We start from the raw sequence: 23,370 nt of genomic DNA on the forward strand, positions 1-23,370 counted from the left end.
AAACAGCAAAGAAAAAATTCAGATACTTTTAGAGGGAGCAAACTCAGAAATAGAGCAAACCAGTATCTATTACCCCATTTAAACATATTTCCTTCCTGCTTGGCCTCATGTCTTCATTCCTTTCTCTTGTCCACCAAATCACTTACTTCTTACTCTCATAGCTAGCAAAGATGTCTTCAAAGGCCTCGAGGGCGCTCCTCTGAGTGATCAAAGCAGAATCGAGCATAGACGCTCGTCTGTGGAGGGGAAAGGAGAGAACCGCACACACGGGGTCACCAAAAGGTGGAGAGGATATGGGGGACTGAGATGAGGTGAAGGGGATTCATCTGTCAGGGTGAATCCAAAAAACTGTCAGTGTTTATGGATTCAGTTTGGATAAGTTACAGTAACCCAGCTGAACAGAATTCAGGTGTCTGACATTGTCCTTCCTCATCTCATCCAGCACCACAGGATAAATGTGGAGGTCCACAGTTCACCAACTATTTGTAGGTGATTTCGTTCACCTTAAACAATGAGCATCAAACAGAAAATATGCTTCTGTGAGGTTTATAAGTTGAGGAAAGGTTTATGAAGGCTGTATATTATATTGATCCAATTTTAAACAATGAGTCTGTTGATTGTCTGAGTTATTGACCATAAACTAAACAGGACTGACAGTCTGCCTCCACATCCACAGGTGCTACAGATTCCTCCAGTGGAAACAGATCTGACAATTAGAAAACCAGCCCAAACACCACAAAAAACAAGTGAGACAAGTTTCATAGTTTTATATTCAATTGTGTACATTACTTACTTGTACATTCTGTCTATAGGGGCATTGGACCGCTGAAGCTCTCCTAAAGGAGTTCTGGAGATTGGCCGGACAACACCTAAAACAAAAACACAAACACACAATGTTTTTATCATAAGTAGGTATTCAAGTAGAACAACGGTTGATAAAAGTCACATGATTGCAGCAGTTTTTGTTGTTTTAGTTTTTGTCCTGACTTTATTTAATCTTGATAATCCACATAAAAAGGCTCCTACGTCAATGGGCTAAATCTGAGAGCACCAGAATAGTCTGGAGGATTAAGAATTGCACGGAAAACCAAAAAATTCCTATGTTTCTCCATATTCCTCTCTGTGCTTACCTGAGAAAAGATAAATTTCCTATCTACCTATAATGAAAACCCTTTACTTTTATAACATAATTCTGACTGAAGAAACAAGAATGATAGTCTTTGTTTAGCATTAGCATAATTCAGATCAGCAACTACAAAAACATATTCTAAGACTGAATCTTTAAAGACTATTTCACCTGGGATGGCCTGACGCTAACACAGTGATAATGTACCTGAAGTTTTGGCGGCCCAGGAGCGGCCAGCTTCGTTAAAAGCAGCAATGCCTCTGATTGTGGCGCGCAGGATGCCCCATCTAAACATGGCCACCGGGTCCATGCCGATGAGCTGCCGCACATATGCACGATCGCTACTCCGCAACAACGCCACAATGTCGGGACGCATGTGGTCAGTGTTCTTCTCCCGGAAATCCTGCCATGGTTGAATATATCAAGAACATTAAAAACGGCACCATCAGGTTATATATTATATACTAACTACAGTATGTTTCAAACTCTTTTGCTTATGTTACTTCACATCATCGCTGTCCGTCCTCCTCACCTTGATTTGATATTTGACTTTCCCAGCAAAGTGTTGAATGACGAAGGCAGGCTCCATGACTGGTGTGGGTACAAAGTATTTGTTCCCCTGGTGCTGCTGCTTGAATTTGGCCAATAATGTCTCATCTGTGGCATGGGGGAAGCTGGAGCACAGGCACAGAGGGAAGGAAAGAGGAAAGAAGGAAGAATAGAAAGAGAGGAAAAGAAAATTTGTCATTCCTACTCGCAGCTATAAGACATCTTATCATCATCATTGTCTGCAGCTGTTCTTACTTGCTCTCCTCATCCAACAAGTAGAGCAGGCCAGTGGGTTTCTTGCTGATGAGGTGGATACAGCCCACATTGTCTGTGTAGTCGATGTTGTGCCAGGTGATTCCCTCTGCTTGGTACTCCTCCTGGATGAGACAAGACATATCAGAGAATAAGCTCACTGGTGAAATCTAGTCATGCAAATTCACGGTTGATCTTTTGATCTGAATGACTTAACCGATTGGTCTCAAATGCAAAACAGTGACTAACAGATCCAGAACAGATTAATTATTTTTTTATTGTATATGCTAAAAAGATGCAGCAGTTTTCCCAGTAAAGCTTGACTAAATGACTAAATATTTTGAACATGAACTTGCATGCATACTTTTGTCCCTTCAGAGATCAGGAAATGTTTGGATGAGTCACCATTTAAACAGTCGTTATTATAAACACAGAGAAGAGAACAGACATAATTTTGTTCAAGGGCAGGGGTGGGGGCAATGAAACAAGACTGCTCACCTGCTCCAAATTGAAGATGTGGTGGTTGAAATAATACTGCAGCTGCTCGTTTGCATAGTTGATGCAGAACTGCTCAAAGCTGTTGGTCTCAAAGTCCTCAAAGCCAAAAATGTCCAGAACACCAATGGACAAGCACTGAAAAACAGGAACACCAACACATCACTAAAGAAGAGCAGGAAGGGGAATGTATAACAATCATCTTGCCGAGAGTAACAATATTTATAGCATTTAGTGATGTAGAGTGTTCTTCTGTTCTTCATGAAAATTCCTCCAGGTAAGTCAGCAGAGGAAATCTAATTTCCAGTGTGTGTGTGTGTGTGTGTGTGTGTGTGTGAGTCTCTCACTGGGACAGATTCCTCCATATCTTTCTTGTTAAGCAGCGCGTGATTGATGCGTAGCACGATCCAGTCAAACAAGGCGCTGTACAGAGATTTGGCCATGGAGTCTCTTGCTGTGATAGCCTGACGGGAGAAAGACAGGGTTGATTCGGCATATTGTGACGAAAACTCAAAACAACAGAAATAACTGCGCTATTTCATAATGTGCTTTGGAATTAGGATACTTATGTTACAACAAAGATCTGACGGAGGCAAACATCAATGAAGGATTTAACTGATTTTTTTTTTTTAACAGAGAAAAAGGAGGATATAATACAACATTTCACACTGACAAGAAAGAAGAAAATCTACTGTAGGTGTGGTATTAATAAAGAAGCAGAAAGGCATAAGGAAGAAGCAGACATAAGTTAGAGCGCAGTTGGACGCCATTTTAGTAATGCCAAGTCGCAGAGGCGTCTTCATGGCTGGTGCATACCTCAGAGTGGCTGTAGGGGAGGATCAGCTTGTCGTTGACTGTCACCGTTTTTCTCTTCGTCAGCGCCTCAACCAGCAGCTCCTCTTTAACCTGAGAGGTAACCCACACAGGTTAATACTGACATACACAGGTAATTCGCCACACACAGTGAAATATGGAGTCATACAGAAACAAACACACGTTACCTTTAGCAGGTCTGAGAGTGTAGCCAGGACCTCTGGCGGTCCCACATCCAACCCCTCGTCTCGGCCTGTCGACTTCCTCCTGTAGGTCACGTTGCCCAGATACAAGATGGCCGAAAGCACAGAAAAGATCCTGCAACACAGTCACAACAAAAATTGCATAAAGTGAAAGCAACTGCAACAATACAGTCATATGACAAATACAGGAACAATGTTACACATGCTGTTCTTCCGTCTTATCTGTTTTTGATCAATAACTAGTGAAGTGAATTGAAGCATTGTATGGTAGTGCAGTGCACACTGTCTCTAATAAACTGTTACATTAGCCCATTAGCTAATTTTGTGGCTGGTGCTCTAAAAGGGTCTCTTTGTTGTAACTGATATTTTTGGTAATGTATATAATGTATGTAATACTTCAGGATGAATTTTCATCCAAATCCCATCCACTTGTCTGGAAGAATATCCTTTCTCCTTCCTGAATTACACGCACTATTACTGAACATGTTACTGATTCACTTACTGTTTTTTTGTGGCAGGAAGGAAGCCAACCATCTCCATCGCCTGCTGCAGCCTTTCGAAGTCATGACGCAAGTCTTCCTCATCTTCTATCTTAAAGTTTTGCTACAAGGAAAGACAGACGTTAGAAGAGATGTATAAATATGAGAAAAAGACAGCATGAGCACAAAATGGACTCACAAACAGGTGAAGAACAGAGGTGAATGGCAAGGAGGGTGAGGAGAGAGGGGAATAAAAAAAACTGAGAGAACAAAGACTGCTTCATTAACATGCAGGACACATGTGCGCAGTGTATACGGCAGCTTATTCAGAAGCTTGACAGTCTTCATGAATGCAAGGTCCACTCACAGTGAATTACAGTATTACCTTAGAGGTCAAATCACAAACAGGTTATAGTTCATTAACATGATTGTAAGGTTGTTTAAGCAGTGGTTTAAGCAGACTGAACAGGATAGAAAATAAGTTAATAAAGTGAAGAGTAAGAGTACCATTTATATAAAATGGATATATTATAAATTGCTGGATGTGATGGGACATGTACTGGAGTTGTACTGTACCTGCTTGAGGTAGAAGTAGTCTTCAGGCGGCAGCAACTTGAACTCCTTTCTCTCCTCCTCTGAAGCTCCCAACAACAGGTAATAAAACACGTGGTAGTTCCTGGATCAACAACAAACATCGTTCTTAATGCCTGTACTGCTCAAGAACTGTACTCACACCAAGTTATAACTGCAAGAACTTCTTTAAACTGCTCTTCAAAAGGTTTAACTAATTCTTGTGTGCTTCCATGATTTGTTTGTATTATTATCTGGTGAGCAGTTTATCAGCGGAATTGAGCTTCATGTTTATGGTCACAAATAAAGGGTAGTTTTGGTGATAAACCAAGAGTCAACATTGTAAAAAGCTAACAGAAAGAAGACAATGTCTGGAACTCAGTGATGTTAATATCAGTTTTCCACTCATGCTATCAGTGGGCATGTAGGTAGATAGGCGGCAAAGCTTTGTTGTAAAAGCACAAGGGAGTAATGAGTTTCCACACTTATCACAAAGAAATAATGACATCATATACAGTACAGTCACTCCCTGACTAGACAGGCAAGTTACACTGTCAACAGCAACTGTAGGCCAGGTGATTAACAGTACACTGTGTAGGCTGCTAGAAGCGTGAACGTAACGAAGGCGGGCTTGTCAAGGGAAGGCAACTACATTTTCCAAAACTAGGTGGGAAAACCTGGACAGGAAACATGAATGAGTAATGTTCTTCCCACTCAAAACAGCCACAGTATGTTTTTATACAAGGCATCAGCTGCTTCAGCTGAGCTGCTCAGTGGAAGACTGTGGTTTTACCCGGATGACTGCTTGTGTGTATCTTTATCTGAGCAAATCTAAAATGGATTAAAACTTGACTTGTTTGTTGTGCAGTTAGAAATGGCCTTTCTGCGTAAACAGTTAAATCATTACCACTTCATGGCTAAAGCTTTGCTGTATATAAAGGGTAACTATTCATTTAAAAATCAGGTTTTTTCCCCTATTGGTTTCATTGATGCAGTAACTGGATGTAAAAAAGTCTCTCAGTCTCTTCTTTTAACTCATTCTTCAGTAAAATATATTAGTGCATATGAAACGACAGTGGGTGATTTGCACTCTGACAGTATTTCCCAATTACCAAAGCCCAAATATCTGTTTGCATATTACTCACACAAGTAGCAACAGACTGATAGTCTACTTGGGAGTGAATGTCACAGTGAGCAACAAAGGCTTGCATGATGTGAAGGACAAGTGAGGGATGACATGGTGAGTGAGGCATTTTCTCTCGAAATTAACCCTGCAGATAGGAAAGTGATTATTTCTTTCTCACTTGTTTGTATAGTGTTCTGGAGCAATGACTCACATGATCCAGAATCAGTGAAGTTCACATTAAAATTAGGCAAAACCAAATTATATCAATATCAGCCATCACTGCTACATTCAAAACGCAAGTACACACCGTATGGTATATGACCTTATTCAGTTCACTATGGACACACAGCTAATGCTCGTATTATCAAACAGTTAGTACATAATCAAGCATTTAGGTGAATAATATTTCAACCCACAGTGTCTGAATAGGTGTGTTCATGTATGTGGGGTTGTAAGCGTTTTGGCAGATGGCCATGTAAAGTCAAAGACTTCAGACGGAAGTCTTCAGCTGAACTTCATATTTAACCATCAGAGGCTCCCCATGTTTGTACAGAGGGCCTCATGAAGGTCAATGAGGGTGAAGGGTCAAGACCTCACCTCTCGTTCTTCTCTCGGGAGACCAGACGAGACTTCTCCAGGAGATACTTCTCTACCACAGCCCTAAATGAGAAAGGGGGGGCGTAGGGGAGGAGTGGAGTAGAAACGGACAAGAAAAATGGGGAAGAAGAAAAACAATGGAGGATGAATCACTTAACTCTAAAGGTCACTCAGCCCTGTCTGTGTGTGTGCGTTTTCAGGTCATATGTGAAAGTGGGCTGGTAAAAAAAAAAAAAAAAGAAAATAAGAGGAGGAGTGGGAGGGGAAGTCAGGGCAGATGGTCGGAACAATCAAAGAGTGAACAAAGCGTTCGAATAGGGTCGGATGGATCGTAGCAAATCACACACCCCATACAGACAACAACCAGGCAACTTTGGAATTAATTTCTTTTATTGTGTAACATCTAGCCGGACAGAGGAGACTGAGGGGTAGAGGTATGCTTTCAGACCACTGCAGTCGCTGGTATTTATTTACCCACTACACCAGACTAAGGTCATAAAGTTGTCTAAATAAGATTTTATAAGTCAGAGCTGTTTTTTCTATAACCAGGCAAAAACAACACTGACGCCAGTCCTCACGACACACCAAAAATAGAGCTGTGCTGTGAGAAACACATCTGCTAAAAATGCAGCCAAAACTATAGATAGATTTATTGAGACCAAGTTCATGCATCTGCTGTATAGATCCGCTAGTTTGAGTTCCCTTTTCTCAGAACAGTGCACTTACTTTAATTTATATTATAAAAATGTTGGGTTGGCGTTTGTTGGAAGTGTCATGGCCACAAACACACCCACAAATACTATTTTTAAGAATTTGACAGGACAGAGCCTTGTGGCGTGCCCTGAATAACTGATGAATTTAGATTAGGCTTTCCCTTGAACCAGTTGTAACTAGCTACAGGTATCTTGTACAGGTGTTAACCGTGTCAACAGCTTTTGAAACATCCATGAATACATACAGAAATACAGGCCACATAGGCCTTTACAGCTTGGTGCTGCTTCTTGAAAAACTTAAACAGAGGTCCGCCAAACTAGGCATCTAAATTAAATTTCTTGGTTCTGTGGTTTTGTACTTGTGGAGGTACATTTGTTTCAGTGAACCTGTTTCACATCTGAACGCATTACATGATGAGTTTAAGTAAATTGTGCACATGTAATGTTTGTAAATGTATTTTGAGGGGGTTTCTGAGCATTAAGCCCAGATGATAAATGAATCTAAATGGGCCACCACAGGAGATAGTATGTAAATATGATATCTCCTGAAAAGATTGTATGTTTATGAGCTAATTTAATTGAGAACAGTGCACATCAGCAAGAATGTTGACAGGAGCCTTGTTTCAGAAAAGTACACAGGAGCCGACTGACATACTGTCTATACAGTATCAGCATTTATCACAGGGGTAAGAGAAGTCTCACAACACATACTGTACATACCGAAACATCCATCCGCACTGTATGAATGGATGGAAACCACCTCTTTTTTACACCTCCTCAAAAATGTGTGTTCCTTTTCATCGTTCTGCTTCATCTCGCTCAGTGAGGAAGGATTAGCCGGACAGAGACCCACAGAAAGAGTACAAAAATATCTCTTCTGTCAGTTAGTCAGTCCACTCAGAAAGCAGAGCACAACAGCAGCCTTCTCTTTGTTAATCTCCTCTATTGACTATCTGAATGGCTGCCACAGGAGATGGAGAGATAGACAGGCAGCCTTTGTCAGGTCTACAGGGCAGAGTTGTGGTGGTACTCCGAGTCCAACACTTTACTGATGTGAAGCAGAAGGCTACACAGTGATGGTACACTAAGTGTTTTAGTTTGACTACATTCGTAGTTTTCAGCATTTTCTCGTCTAAGTGGGTTCGCTTTATAGCACAGCAGCATCAGCCAACTAAAATCAACTCTCCTGATTGGATTACAGACCCTTCTCAGGGTAATAATAATAATAATCATCTTTATTTGTAGAGCACTTTTCAAAAACAAGTTACAAAGTGCTTCAACAAGTGCAAAGACAACAATACAAGCAAGAAAACATTGAAAAGACCAAAATACATGTTTAAGATACATATAAAATAAGTAAAATAGAATAAAATAAAAGGGATAAAATAAAGTCAAAGCAATTCAATAGAGCATGATGAAACCTGCAGCCATCAGGGGATTATCAGGTTGGGGATGCCCACTTACTGAGCTGCTGAGCAGCTGTCGCCACAGGCATTTACATGTTTCAAATCAAATTTTATTTCTAGTATGAAACACCTGCATACACACCAGCGTTTAAAAATATCATCTTGTTAGCCTTTAGTATGAACACTGTACCGGGCTTTCAACTCTTTCACCACAATTACAGCACATCATGTTGTCTTTTTAAGACACTGTATTGAGCAGCTGTTCCCCTCTGCTGTTGTGGAAATGAGGAAGTGACACAGTCGACCAGACTTTGATGCAGCTCCTAACCAGAGTCTGACTGCTAAGAAAAAGGAAGGGCATGCCATTGGTTGAAAGTTTTAGTCTACATGCACACTGCACAGAGTAGAATCCACATGACCAATGATAAAAGAGAGCAAAGAGGAAGATATTAGACTAAAGGGATGACGAGTTACAGCAAGAGGAAGAGGACATAGAGCGCAATCATTTAAATGCCCCTGTATGGTGTGTAATGCATGTTGAGGCAACGTGGCCTGACTCGACTTTGTTTGAGGCCTTGATGAGAGTGAAAGATACACACACAGACATGCGACCTCTGTTAATTACTCACCCTCTGACCACACCGCTCTCCAGGTAATTAACCTGGATGAATTTACCAAAGCGGCTGGAGTTGTTGTTGTGGGCTGTCTTGGCGTTTCCGAAGGCCTGACAGAGAAGAGCAGGAGAAAACAGAAACACAAAGTAAAGTTTAAGGCTTTGAAGTCAAAAACATGCAGTGTGTTGTCAAATCAACAACTTTTCTGTAATATCACTATGGTCGCTTTTCCTTGTCAGTGAGGTAACAGGTTTATAAGACAACAAAATTGTAGTTGGGTTTGATTGCAGTGCCTCAGCTGAGTTTTAAACCTTTATGGAGGTACAATTGGGTGCAACACAATCTGGGAGTGTATCTTCAAGCCAGCTTGTCTATTAGCAACCTCTCTGAAGTCAACAACAACAAATCACCATAACAACGGAGAAACTCGACAGTCAAGGGGTTAAGTCTTGTTTTTGAACAGCAGCTGAGACCACAGAAGGGGGCTGGGACTGTGTGTGTGTGTGTGTGCCTGTGTGTGCGCATGCTTGTGCATGTTGGGGGTCTCAGGAGGGGGCGAGCATCTGCAGTGCCCTCCTCTCACTCTCTTCCCATCCATCCCTTTCTTTTCTTTCCTCCTTCAAGACCTTTCCCCTCATTCCCTTGTTCACTGTGTGTGTGTGTGTGTGTGTGTGTGTGTGTGTGAGTGAGTGAGTGAGTGAGTGAGAGAGCATATGCACATAAGTTAGTGATGATAAATGAGGTTGGGACAGCCGTTCTGTATAGCAGTGTCAGACCAGCAGCAGAAACAGAGAGGACCAGCTTCTCCCCAGGCTTCAGGCTACAGCTAACTCAGCCAGGGGCTCACAGAGCCCAGCCACTAGGCCTCGCAGAGGGGCCCCGTTTATCACATTAATACGGTCACAGAATAGCTCTCTTTTTTTCTTTCATGATGCTCACATGGTTACAGATAGACAGATAGAGACACACACACACACACACACTCCACAAAAGGCCACTGCAGGGGAAGTTGACTCAGTGCATGTTAAATAGGAGCCACATTGTATCTTTCAAAGCAGTTGCAGGGTGAATTTGATACAGTGGTGTTGGGGCTGATTAAAGTTAGGGGGCACTAACACACACACACACACACACACAATCTACAGGGTCTGATTGAGAGTCCTTAGGATGATCCATTAACCCATTTTCATTTCTGCTGCTCAAGTAGATCTGCCAGTCTTGCAGTAGCTCTGTTCTTGTCTTACTAAATATTTTCTTCTCTTTTTACCCATTTGCACCAATATAACTTCAAAACAAAAATGTGATTTTAAATAGTTCATGTGAGACCTGAGGGAAGAATGAGGCAAGAGTTGTTGCCCGTTGATGGATGACGAAAGAGATGCAGGTGTCACTTTTCTCTTATCAGTCACCATTTTCATCCAACTTCATCGTAACCTGAACTTGCTCAGACAAGGCTCCTACACACCCACTCACTGGGCTTTCTCTCTCTTAATCATTTTTTTGCATTTGTGTGCATAACATACACAAACTCTACCACACTGGTATTGTGGTATGTGCATTTCTGGATGCATGTTTAGTAATGCTTACATATAATGTGTAAGATCATAAATTTATTTATTCATTCAGGTGTTGCCTGTGTTGACAATGCCATCACTTCTGTTTCAGGTTTGAGGGTCAATAAGTGTGTTTTGGCACTGATACTCCAAAGCGTCTTATTGCTCAAGGCGACCCAATGTGCCCAGTACTATTCTGATCACCCCCACTCCACAAACCTTGCAGCCAAATGCACAAAACCCTGGGAAATGTCTGCAAAGCCCAGACCGCTGCACCATGGAGGGAATGCTAAACATATCACAGCATCTTTCATATTCAAACTTGCCCAGGAGCAGAGGATCGGATTGGCTGGAAGGCTCAGCAGGTATGGAGAAGCGGAACAACGGCTTGTCAAATCGTGTCCACGGAAAGATGTGGTCTAATCTGAACTCTTACGAAATAGGGGTTGATCTCAATGAGGTTACGGAAAAAACAGAAGGAAGGGAAAGTGAGAAGTAGAGAAAGAAAGGTAGGCACAGCCATCTGCAGTGTGTACATACAGTATCTTCATGCTGTGGGTACGTAGATCCAGTGATCATCTCATGACGTTTAATGTAATTTTAACTGATTCCTCTCTGTGGTGAGCCGCCTTCTCTGGCAGCCAGCTCCCCTGTACATTCCCACTTCAACAGAGCCAGACCTACCCGAATTAAGTCTCACATCCCCATTCAGCCCCCTCACACACACACACTTCTCCTTACAAACCAAACTAGGGGAATGTATCTGAAACACTGCAGTTCAGGAGTTGTTTGTCTCAAAGGCACATGGGGCAGAGACGAGAAAGTATAAATTATATACTCTAAAGGGACATTAAATGTTACGTGTAGTATAAACTTGCGCAAATATGAACAAACAAAAAAAACATCTTCGTAAGGATATCGTCTGATGTGGTATACAAGATTAGATGACAACAGAAATAAACAAATTCAGTTTCAGAAACAACTTTCTGAGTCGTCATACTTTCCCTGAGCTGTGTGTGGTGGCTCCTATAAGTCACTTCTGCAGGGCTTCAGACTGTGACCATTTAGTCACATTTTGCAACCATTTTTGCAGACAGCATCACAAAATTTTATGAATCAGAGCACCATTGTGATTTGCAAATATTATCATGCAAGTTGCATAGGGCCCAGCCACCCCACGTGTCAAAGCTGGTTTCAGTGTTTACTTTTACTTATTAACTTTGATGAGAGGATGAAGCGGAACTATTCTTTTGGTCACGAAAAGAAGAAAAAAAAAACAAACACCAGAGAGTGAACTGTGGTAACAGCAACCAGTTAACTTGTGCTTTCTCCTCTCCAGGTTTGATGTCAGCCAACAGTTAAGATGATGTGCTAGCGTGCACTGTGTGTCTTGGTCTGTCTGTGTCACTTCCAGGGCTGTGTTTTTGTGACTGACAAAAGTGATTGTGAAATACAACTATTTATCAATTCTGATGAACACCAACGGGCAACAGAATGTAGCCGCATTGCGTGTGAACTGTGAACAAGTCATGAAACTTGCACTTTCCGGGAGCGACCTCTGTGTGGACCAGTCCACTCCTCATAGGCACACGTAGTTTTAACACAAGATAACGATTATCTAGTCTCTCAGTTAAGGTTTAGTTACAACTCTGGACTAATGCAAAATACAAAGCAATGGAATGACACTGACTACTGATTAAATAATGAACTGAAATGTTATTACTCACTTCTCTTAAGATTCTTCCAAAATACTGTTTGTTTATACCTCATTCTGTTGTGCAGAGGTCTACTTATTCTTAGATCGACAGATGGAGCAAACAATTTTAAAGGAAGGAGGATTGTTACACTGGTGTGTCAGGTGTGACTGTGTGGCAATGGCAAATGGTGGAAATAGCTCCCAGGACAGGTCGGAGGGCCCCTTTATAGAATTGTGCTGAGGGCCCCGGGGAGTTGCACGTCGATTTAAGTGGTGCTCTTAAATCTTGGGAGCACCAGCGCTACTGGTGCGCTGTTCTGTGATGATCCGGGAGCATTACAGTTTTTAGTGTAATTTCAAAAACGCAACAACAACTAAAGGTCTTCAACTACTAAAACTGAAAGGAGAGAGAAAAAACTCTTTTGTGGTCAGTAAAACCTTACAGCTGGTGCTTGGGTACTTGGGCTTATTGCTATGACACTGAGGCACTGCTGCATCCTTTAAAGTCTAGATGCTCAAAAGAGCTTCAGTTCAATGTTTCCACAGGCGCTGCCAAGGCCCTGACATAGACACCTCGCTACAGCATGGATACACTCACAAAAGGACTTTAAATAGTCCAACCGCCACAAAGACAGTTCCCACATTCTCAGCAGGCAACGGCAGGCGCTCATGCAAAAATTCATCAAACCTCTAGATGTGCTCGCTTATTCAGCTGCAGACACTTCACACCCACTACTACAACAATCATGTTCCCAACTCAAGCTTGTATACTCAATTACAGAGAACGAAGAAGCAAGGTAATAAACTATATAATCACTGGTAGATACAATGTTGAGTCAAAACACCAGTGGCACTTAGTGACAAAATAATCACTGTTTGTTGTTGTCCTGAATGTGAAAAATGCTTTGGTGAGATCACATGACGTTGGCAGTGACTGAATGCAACCACATCTCTACACAGTTCCTCCTCTATGCTTGGCCTTCAAGCCGCCACTATATCCCACCAACTACACTTAAACCCCTTGAGCTTAACTCAACTGAATTGTTAACAAAGAACTGATTCTTTAAGGTACAATAACATCGTCAATAGCGCTCAGAGGGGCTGGTACTTTGATTCAATGTTCCACTGAATGCAGTTATATAGAACCACTTCATTCATTTACCGCATGAAGGTCAGAATAAAATAGTATTTCTAAGCTCTACTGTCTGTTACTTATTAATCTAGTGGAAACTTTTCGGCAATCCTCATCTTTAATAGTATGAACAACTTAGTATGCAAAGTCCACACACGCATTTCAGCATCAAGAGTATACATCATACATGGTGTCACAACTGGTAAGTGACGCCACTTCTGAACATAAGAATGCAATCTGCAATGACACCATGAACTGAACCGTGCAACCATACACCAATCTAGTCCTGGTATATTTTCCGTAGCATTAAGATTTTGGGCAATTCACAAAAAGGTAGAGTTGCTAACACACTCTTACATTATTCCTAAATGGGAAACTAAATCTTTTCATTTCTGTGTCTAACTTTTACATTTATAGGTATTTGTGTTTATCACTGCTGGAATAAGTTGGCCCAAATTTGTATTTGACATATGTCATATCAGCACTCTGTATGTTAATCCGCGACTCTGTCACATAGACTTCTCTTGGGGAGGGAAATACAAACATAATTTTTTGCCTATTATCCAGCAGCAGTTTGCATCATCAAAGCCAATTTCATAACCTCACAGGTGTTTGCTGTCTGCCTGGTAATAGAACAGCTTTGCTCAGGGCATTTAAATCCAGTATTTCCCCTACACTGTGCCCAGTTTTTCTGCAGAAGTGCACTGCGGTACTTTTCTTCGCTGTACTGTCCACGTCTGGATTTAAATGTTGGTTTTGCCCTGGGGAAAGATGTTCTTGAAAATACCTGAAGATGCAAACTGAGCTAATTAATAACTGCCAAAAAAACACAAAAAATAAACAATTTCTATTTCACCCCTATATTTATGCTGAGAAGTCTATATGACTGGGTCATGGGGTAACATACGGAGTGCCAAGGTCATGATGTACATGATGTGTGAGCAACGCTGCCAAAACACTTGTTTACTATGTCACCTCCCACCATCCAGAATCTGCCCCTTATGACAGTACAGGGGAGAGTTATATTTCAGTGTTTTCTTGAAACGGCTAAATGATTTGGTCTACCCCTGTGTGCGTACATAATAGAGGGTCACATAATGAAGATGTAAGAGGTTGGAATAGTTAGAATAAAGTTTTCAAGCACCAGTTTTTGCTCCTCTTGTGGTCTGGTGTTTTACCAGATTGGAGCAATTTCAAGCAGCTCCACCCATGTCTAGATGGGTACCACATCAAACCTTAGCTTGTGGTGTGGTCAGAGTACCATGAATAGACATTAAAGTAGCCTGCAGCATGCTGCTACATGTAAGCTGTATTTGGCATGTAAGGAACAGCATTTTATACTCTTTAATAAAATTCTGGTGTGATGGTATGCTTACAATAAGGCCTTTGTATACTGTATGTGTTTTGACAAATGTGCAGGATGCAGTGACTTAAACTCTCTAATGCCAGCTTTTACCAGATTCTAATACAATGCCACCCAGCTTGACCAAATATATCTGAACCCTTAACTAAGAGATAAACAATGGATCAGCAGACAGAATGGCCAGCTACTCCTCTGCACTTCCTGAACAACAATACATTACTTTGGTATATCCACACCCCTCAAAGCCCTGAGCTAATGGCAGAGAGAACTACTGCAGTTACTTCCTGTGTCGTAGCTACTTCCTGTTAAAAAGGGTTCCGGATGATAGGAACTTCCTGTCTGAAGTTACGAGACAGAGTGGCATGGAGGAGGCTGGGGACTTACAGGGGACTTCCTTAACAACTAGGGGGTTAGGATTTGGTAAAAAGGCTATATATTATCTCACTGACTGGTCTGGTGATAATTTTCTCCTCTTAACCTCTGCGAGTACAGAGCTGTCAACTTACCAAAATGTGTTTTTAAGAGCATGGATGGAGCAAAAACACATCAAAGAAATATACAGTTTATACAAAACGTTACTCCAATATATTGCCTGTCATGCGTCAGCCAACTCACTACAACAGAGGATGGCCCTGTTGGCATTAGAATGAATAGGCTTCAAAAGAAAACAGAGACACCGAAAGAACCACGTAATAGAGGATCAACCAGTTGGACCAGTTCACAAGTGAAATACTAATATAGAGCTTGTTTGCAGGTAGGAGCCTCATTTGTTCAAACTGCAGTAAGTATTAAGGGCAATCTTTCCTTTACCTGCATTATTTTCAAGACAAAGGAAGGAAATTCCCACATGGTTTCAGGTTGGGGCCATTCAATCTGCCTGCAACACAGCCAGAGTCAAGCACCACAAACGGTGATCTCATCTCCTCAAAATGTGTGACCCAGGCCTGGAGACCTCCCCTATAGCTTGGGGATACACGGATACACACACACACACACACACACACACACACACACACACACACACACACACACACACACACACACACTTTCCATCACTGTGACCTGATCAGCTTTCAGGACCAAATAAAATCAGTTTGTTAAAGTAATTTTGGTAAACTTATCTAAAAATAACATTCTACACACAATATATAGTGCCTTGACTGGAACTTGTCAGGAAGGAGGTGGACTATTTGTGTGGAGAGAAACTGCAGGGAACATAATTTCAGAGGAGTTATTGCTTCCTCTGTAAAGTGATTGTTGTTTCATGTCAGCCATCTTATGAGCGTGCAGCAAAAGCTGGCGAGTGTTGTCAAAACAGAATCTCTTCACATAAACTAACTAGGAGGGTTTCTTAGTGCATAAAAATGTGGAAAAAGCAATAAAAGCAACTGCGTCTACGTATGCAAATTTAGATGCAATAATGCGGCCAAGGGGAAATGTACAGCTGTTCAATAGCAGATGGAGTCCAACCTCCACTTCCTCCACTGACCAGACCAGCAAAGACTGAACCAGTCTCTCTGTCTGCCCCTGCAACCACAGCTCTGAACAGGGCTAACACACGTGCACACAATGCATTCTGGAAGTGAACTGCAGAGAGGCAGTGTGTCTGCCAAAGGGACCAGAACTCTGCTGATGGAGGGGAAAATCTCTGCATCCCGCCGCCGCCGCCGCCCCCCCGCCATTCCCTCAATCAGCCGTCCGGAACCAAACACTCTGACAGACTGACACACATCAAGGGACCAACGCTGCACTTCTTCAAATGCATCTGAAAGAAGCAGCAGTTCTGTGAGTGAAGGCTCCAGTACTGAGTCAGAGGGTCTGGACAGAGACCTGACAGTTGATGGATGGATACACTGTGCCTGCAAGTTAGTGTGGCTGCCCACATTTTATTATTGCTAGTAAAGCTCAAACCAATGACTTGTTGGCAATTATCTCTGTTTCATTTGTTCTATTCCACAGTATTGTGTGCTTCTCCCACAGATCAGAGGGGTTTTACTTTTAAGCACCGTGTTGTACTGAATAAACCACATTCCACATAGAGCTTTTCTGGCTAAAAGGTTTATTTTCAGCCACACCACTGCAAAATAAAACAAAAAAATATGTAGAGGAGATTTACTTCCAGATCCGGGCTGAGTAATTAGTTCCTCACACCAAGGAGGGCTATTAAACTGAAACTGAAGTTCTGGGATTTCTGTTTTTTGTCTATATGACATTCAGGTGATAGGGGCCTTACCAGTCTGACATTTACTTTGCAGCCTCAGGGAGATCTTTTTTCATCTCCAGTGCTTCTATACATCTCAAATCACAAACATACATTCAGATTACATCGCTGACAGGAAGCCACCCTATTAGGGGTCACTCAGCACACCATATCACACTCACACCATTACGATTAATTCAGCAGAGCCAGCAGTCGAATATAAAATGTGTAATAGAAAATATACATTATAAGTTAGGAATATAGTTAATTCTGAGGTTAAACTTCCAGTCATGGGGGCCTACACTACACAAGAGTACAATGTGAGACGACAGTCATAATGAACCATTGCTTATAAGACAACATGAGAGTGGGAGTGATGTGAATGCTGAAAATGACTTCACAATCATAACCCTGCTTGAGGTCTAACCAGAGGTAAATTCTTCCATATGTGAAAGTGGATGAGACCCCGTTTCTCATTACAGAGATGAAGAATAAACAAATCGAAGTCAACTCTGTTCTTTGCCACGTAGCTTGGGGATTAAACTCAAGCAAAAACAATACTGTGTAAAAACCTACCTTTCATGATGCAACCATTTTTTTGTTAAACAATGTAAGCACTAACAGATGTCACTTGTCTGCATGCATTTGTATGTGCCTCTTGTCACCAAACACAGAGAGCTGCAGTCTGCCCTTGAGCCCTTGCTATTTAACTGTCTGCAACATAAAAGATACCCTGAGCAGCCTTACAGACGGAAGCCTTCACTCACTGGTTACACCTCATGCAGTATCTGTTTCTAAATGTCTGTTAGCATACAAAGTTATTTACTCTTCCTTTTTAGTTGAAAAAACAAAACAAAACACAGACAAGTTAAAATGACAAAAATGAATAAATAAGTATGTCTTAAACTGGTTCACTAACAGTCTGAAAATTTAATTGTGAATATAAATGCATGAGTGAAGAAAGATGTGTGTTCTGGCAGTTACTCACTCTAGTTAATCAGACAACTAAGCAAGGGAGATGCTCTATTGTCTGTGTTCATATGACTCAGTGGAACAGACTGCTGGTCAGTCTGTCCATCCAGAGTCAGGCCTGAACACTGCGCACCATTAGATTAGATTAGCCCTTGTTGTCTCCCTTAGGAGAAATTTGTCTTGGGAACACGGTTGACGTAGCAGCACACATGTACAATTTGACTACAGTTTCTATGAAGCATCCCACACAGATGTACTGTATAAACATCAGAACATATACGCCAAGAATACTGTAAGATACCCTACACAAATATATTGCACAGGTGCCATATACAAAAATATTGCTCCCTGCAAATAAATATTGCACCGATGCCCTACAAATAAATATTGCACAGATGCCCTACAGAAAAATACTGCACGTATGCCCTACACCAAAATACTGCACGTATGCCCTACACCAAAATACTGCACGTATGCCTTCACCCAAAATACTGCACACATGCCCTGCACCAAAATACTGCACACATGCCCTGCACCAAAATACTGCACACATGCCCTACACCAAAATACTGCTCAGATGCCCTGCACCAAAATACTGCTCAGATGCCCTGCACCAAAATACTGCACACATGCCCTGCACCAAAATACTGCACACATGCCCTACACCAAAATACTGCACAGATGCCCTACACCAAAATACTGCACACATGCCCTACACCAAAATACTGCACAGATGCCCTACACCAAAATACTGCACACATGCCCTGCACCAAATACTGCACAGATGCCCTACACCAAAATACTGCACACATGCCCTACACCAAAATACTGCACACATGCCCTACACCAAAATACTGCACACATGCCCTACACCAAAATACTGCACACATGCCCTACACCAAAATACTGCACACATGCCCTGCACAGAAATACTGCTCAGATGCCCTGCACCAAAATACTGCTCAGATGCCCTGCACCAAAATACTGCTCAGATGCCCTGCACCAAAATACTGCTCAGATGCCCTACACCAAAATAAGGCTCAGATGCCCTGCACCAAAATACTGCTCAGATGCCCTGCACCAAAATACTGCTCAGATGCCCTGCACCAAAATACTGCTCAGATGCCCTGCACCAAAATACTGCTCAGATGCCCTACACCAAAATACTGCTCAGATGCCCTGCACAAAAATACTGCTCAGATGCCCTGCACAAAAATACTGCTCAGATGCCCTGCACAAAAATACTGCTCAGATGCCCTACACCAAAATATTGCACATCATAATTTATTGACATATTCTCCACTAGCTATCAAAATCAGTAACTTAAAGCTTTCTGTAGCTTTAGTTTTGGTTTATTCTGTCCTGTAAGCAGTTACAGAGAGAAAGTCAGTACAAGCATCGAAGTTCTCAGAGAGCAGAAAGCAGGAAGAGAAGCACAATCACCTGACCGAAACGGCAACATAGAAATACCAGCTGTTGGTCAACAACAGATCCAAATTTAATTCATGTTGTTCATAGAGGTAAAGTCAAAACCAGAAACCATTATGTTACACAACCAGTTACCAAAACAGACCAAGATTAGCAGTTGCATTTCACACATAATCAGAAACATCAGTGCTCCAAAGTAGGAAGAGATAGAAAACCAACAAACAGCCCTATCTTGTCTAGATTCCCACAGCATTTTCAAAGGCAAGGGGCCACGTGAAGAGTTAATAACGCAACTTAACTTCCCATCCTCTTTTTCATTTCTTCTTTCTGAGTAGACCAAAGTATTTTACAGTGTACTCGGACTACCATATGTCCCATTAGCTCAGCCTACGCACAAGTGCAATTGACTCACAGCCTGAAAATACATTTACTCACTGCTGTATGGGATCTGATACTTTCATGGGATGTTTTATCATTCATAACCACTGAACTAGGGATAATTATTGTCCCATAAAACAATGTCAATATATAACTTCAGTGTATTTTGCATTCTCTGACTGCCTGTGTGTGTTGTGTGTGTGCGCTTTTACATGCCAAAGCAACATGTTGAGTCACTTTTGAGGAAGTACTGTCATTGCTGGATGTGACTTAATCAAAATGACAATGTACTTCACACTTGACTCACTGACAGTGACACACATCTTACCTCCAGGACTGGCCCAGCTCCCAGTATGGTCCTCTCCACCCCACTGGCATAGCCCTTCTGGCTGAGCGCAGTCAGACAGTGGATCAGGAAGTTGGTACTCTGGGTCTTGCCTGAGCCACTTTCCCCAGAGATGACGATGCATTGGTTGACCCTCTTCCTGAGCATAGCATAGTAGGCCACATCTGCGATAGCAAAAATATGAGGCTCCAGTTTGCCCAGCTGGTGGTTCTCGTACATCTTGACGTACTTAGGGTTGTAGATGGGAAGGAACTTGAAAGGGTTGATGGCGATGAGGATGCTGCCTGCATAGGTGTATATCTTTTTCTTGTAAAAGCGTGTGCGCAGGTTGTTTAATATGCTGTCCTCATTGAGGACAGGGAGGTTACAGAGGTCTGCAAAGTTGTCCTGTGGAGGGGGAAGGAAGCCTCTGGCGGCTAGCCGCAGTGCCTCTTGCTCCTTAGATACAGGGGGGAGGTGGACATAACGGATAGAACCATCATGGTTCCTCTCCTGGATTAGGGAAAGGACAAGAAAAAAACTTTTGCATTTACTGCTGAAACTGAAATCTTTCTGAGACAGTATAATCTGGGTTATATTCTAGGTGTGAATTTCCTTAAAGTGGTGAAAGTTGTAAGGGCAGGCCCAAAAGGCATTAACCTCACATGTGTTCCTGTTACACATTGAGAAGGGTGAAAAGATATTGGGAAACATTTTGCATGTGGCTAATTCGCCTTACTTTGTTGATATACCTTTTCCAACATTAGTGTGTAATTTGTTATCTAGGTAGGATGACTGCTCGTGTTTGTTTCTCACTGAAAATGGCAGCAAAGAGGACAAGAGAGCACAATGCAATAGTCAGACAGTAGGGGGACTTCTGTCAGTGGTCCACATCCACTGAGTCTGAGTGCAAGGTGAACGGTGTACTGTCAACTCTACCTGTAGTAAGAAGTAAAAGCCAAGGCTCTGAGGATGTTGCTCCTGGGCTTTCCGAGGCCACAGCAAAAACCTCTGTGCTGGCAAGTCTCCCGCCTCTAGCACCCATTCTTCCCCGCCACATTCCTTCACCTCTGCGAGCACATACTTGCGGCCAGGGTCCAGCCCCAGTGCCGTGGCAGCATCCGAGATCACTGAGTCTGCTGTAGCATCCTTCTGCACTCTGATGAGTAGAATTGCACAAAAGTCTGATTAGTGTTGGGTTATAGTAGTTCCTCTACATATTAAATACAAAAAAAATAAAAATACTTCAACAACATCACAGTTAAACACAAACTGTTGATGCTGCTTACACATTTTCTAGCCACAATGCTGTGGCACACTTACCTAAGGTTGCAGCAGGTGGTGGGCTGGGCAGCCAACCGTGGGTAGATCTGGAGCAGGTATGAGCGGCCATCGTGATTGTTAGGGTTAGCTGGCCCACCTCCCCCTCCTCCTCCACCTGCGTTTGTTGCCATAGTGGCAGCGCCATCTCTGACACTCATCCTGAGCCAGGGGGAGTGGCCTCAGCATGCCGCACGCACTGCTTTCCTCTCACCGTGCAGCACCTGAAAAAGACAGGTTGATTGATCAGTGACAGTTATTTTCACTTTTATACAACCGCTGGTGTAATGCCAGTAGAAACAGAGTAAGACAGCCCAGATAGTGAGCAGTTTCTAATACAAAGCATTGCAGCTCTGAGCAAGCATTTGAAAATGGTTTAAAGCGAAAATTTAAAACAGAACAGTTTATTTTCCAACAAAGTACTGAAACCACATGGAGAGCTCATCCTTGGTAAATGACCCCCGGGACATAATGTAACTCTGCTACAGAGGTGTGTCTTAGATTAGCCTAGAAAAGAGGCCCATGCATGTAAATGTAACAGTTTGATAGGACACAGCCCTTATAAATGAGCAACAGATCATCTGTGAGGCCCGTGTCCTATCAAGTTATTTACTTGCCTAGACCTCTTTCTTTGTAATCAGCGATTTATCCTAAAAATATGTTAAAACTCAACATTAAAATTTTGAGTTAAGTAAACAGAGACTTTTAAACCTTAAAAATTGCTCTTTTCTTAAATGATATCCAAACAGACACTGTGACAAGTGCCCAAAGGGCAAAATTTACTAAAACTCAAAATGTGAAGCATGTATTAGGGAAATAGTTGCAACACAATGTAATGCACTTAACAAAGATTAAGGTAAACTTCAAGATATTTAGTCTGACAGCAAGCCAACGGTATAATACAGTGAATGTAACCAGTTTGCAGTTTGTGGTTTAAAAAAAAAAAAAAAAAAATACAACTTCAGTCATCACAGTAGGTTAAACAAAATTAAACTGTGGCTCCATTTCAACAAAATAGAAGAAAAATATTTGTATTGCTCTAGAAAATATGTGAGCCTGGGTAAAGGGCTCAGACATGTGCATCAGCAGTGGCAATGACTCAAATTTAATAACACAGCAGTGCATTGTTATCACATCACATGTAAAAAGCTTTGCCACTGAATCTTTACCGTAAGTTGCAGCTGCAGGCGCTGCACAGAAATTAAACCCTTCCGCTCACTGATAGCAACCAAGACACAAAAACAGAAAACATTTGGGGTAAACCACAAATGGCGTAATGCCTGCACACTATTCACTCTCACAGACAAGACACCTACAGTGACGTGTGAACGTAGAACATGGTGATGGCAGGATAACGTGTTTAGCAACTCAACTCCCTATCCACATAACTCCATTTTTTCTGCCTGGCAAGGTCCCAAAACCAAAAGGTAGAGTAAGTAGTGGTTTGTTCAGTCCTTAAAACAGATATCCCTGATTTCCTGGGTGAGGTGAAGCTGCCTTACAGATGTATCTGGGTCTTTTAAGAACTGAACCACAATAAACGACGGAGGGACAGCAAACTTCTACCTGATGAATTATTTGACTGGTTTCTGGTGACGTGACAAATATGCGCTACATGGTCTTGTGATCTTATTTCAAAAGAAAATTAAACTTTAAATACCAATCTATAACTCATCCGTACACACATGGCTATCTGCAACCTGTGCATAGAAGACAGACAATAGTTAGGTTAATCTAGGGTTGTTATCACGATAACAAATTTCATATCCAATTCGATATTGATAATTACCATACATTATTTTATAAAAAGTTTAAAAGCTGATTTTTGCTTCTGAGTAAAAGTTAAAGAAACCAGATGGTTAATTGTGGTTTTAATATATTCTTTATGGTCAGAACGTGACAAACACTTGCAGAAAAATGGATCTCTTAACATATCTGAGGTAAAACATTCAAAACAATTATGATAACAAAACAAACAAAATAAATATCTTAATAGAAAAATAAAGTACTAATTTGTTTGTGATTCAAATTAATTAAATCAAATATTTTTTGAACATTTG

General features: G+C 41.7%; 1 protein-coding gene across 1 annotated transcript; it reads right to left on the bottom strand.

The window, feature by feature from the left end:
* Window positions 1-146: 146 nt before the first annotated feature.
* LOC119894723 (unconventional myosin-IXb-like) lies at window positions 147-21,530 on the bottom strand (the record flags this gene model as incomplete). The annotated part of the gene is made up of 16 exons (XM_038707380.1): window positions 21,314-21,530; window positions 20,930-21,149; window positions 19,994-20,503; window positions 8,959-9,053; window positions 6,211-6,273; window positions 4,494-4,593; window positions 3,941-4,041; window positions 3,424-3,553; window positions 3,239-3,328; window positions 2,770-2,886; window positions 2,426-2,560; window positions 1,931-2,052; window positions 1,659-1,800; window positions 1,334-1,529; window positions 794-869; window positions 147-236 (listed from the first exon to the last, which is right to left on the bottom strand). Coding segments are annotated over exons 1-16 (2,345 nt in total), but the record flags the coding sequence as incomplete, so codon positions are not given.
* Window positions 21,531-23,370: the final 1,840 nt, after the last annotated feature.

The sequence above is a fragment of the Micropterus salmoides genome, unplaced genomic scaffold (genome assembly GCF_014851395.1).
Source record: "Micropterus salmoides isolate LMB-PRFRI ecotype aquatic unplaced genomic scaffold, ASM1485139v1 Ms_hic_scaffold_883, whole genome shotgun sequence".
In the NCBI taxonomy this organism is placed as follows: Eukaryota; Metazoa; Chordata; class Actinopteri; order Centrarchiformes; family Centrarchidae; genus Micropterus; species Micropterus salmoides.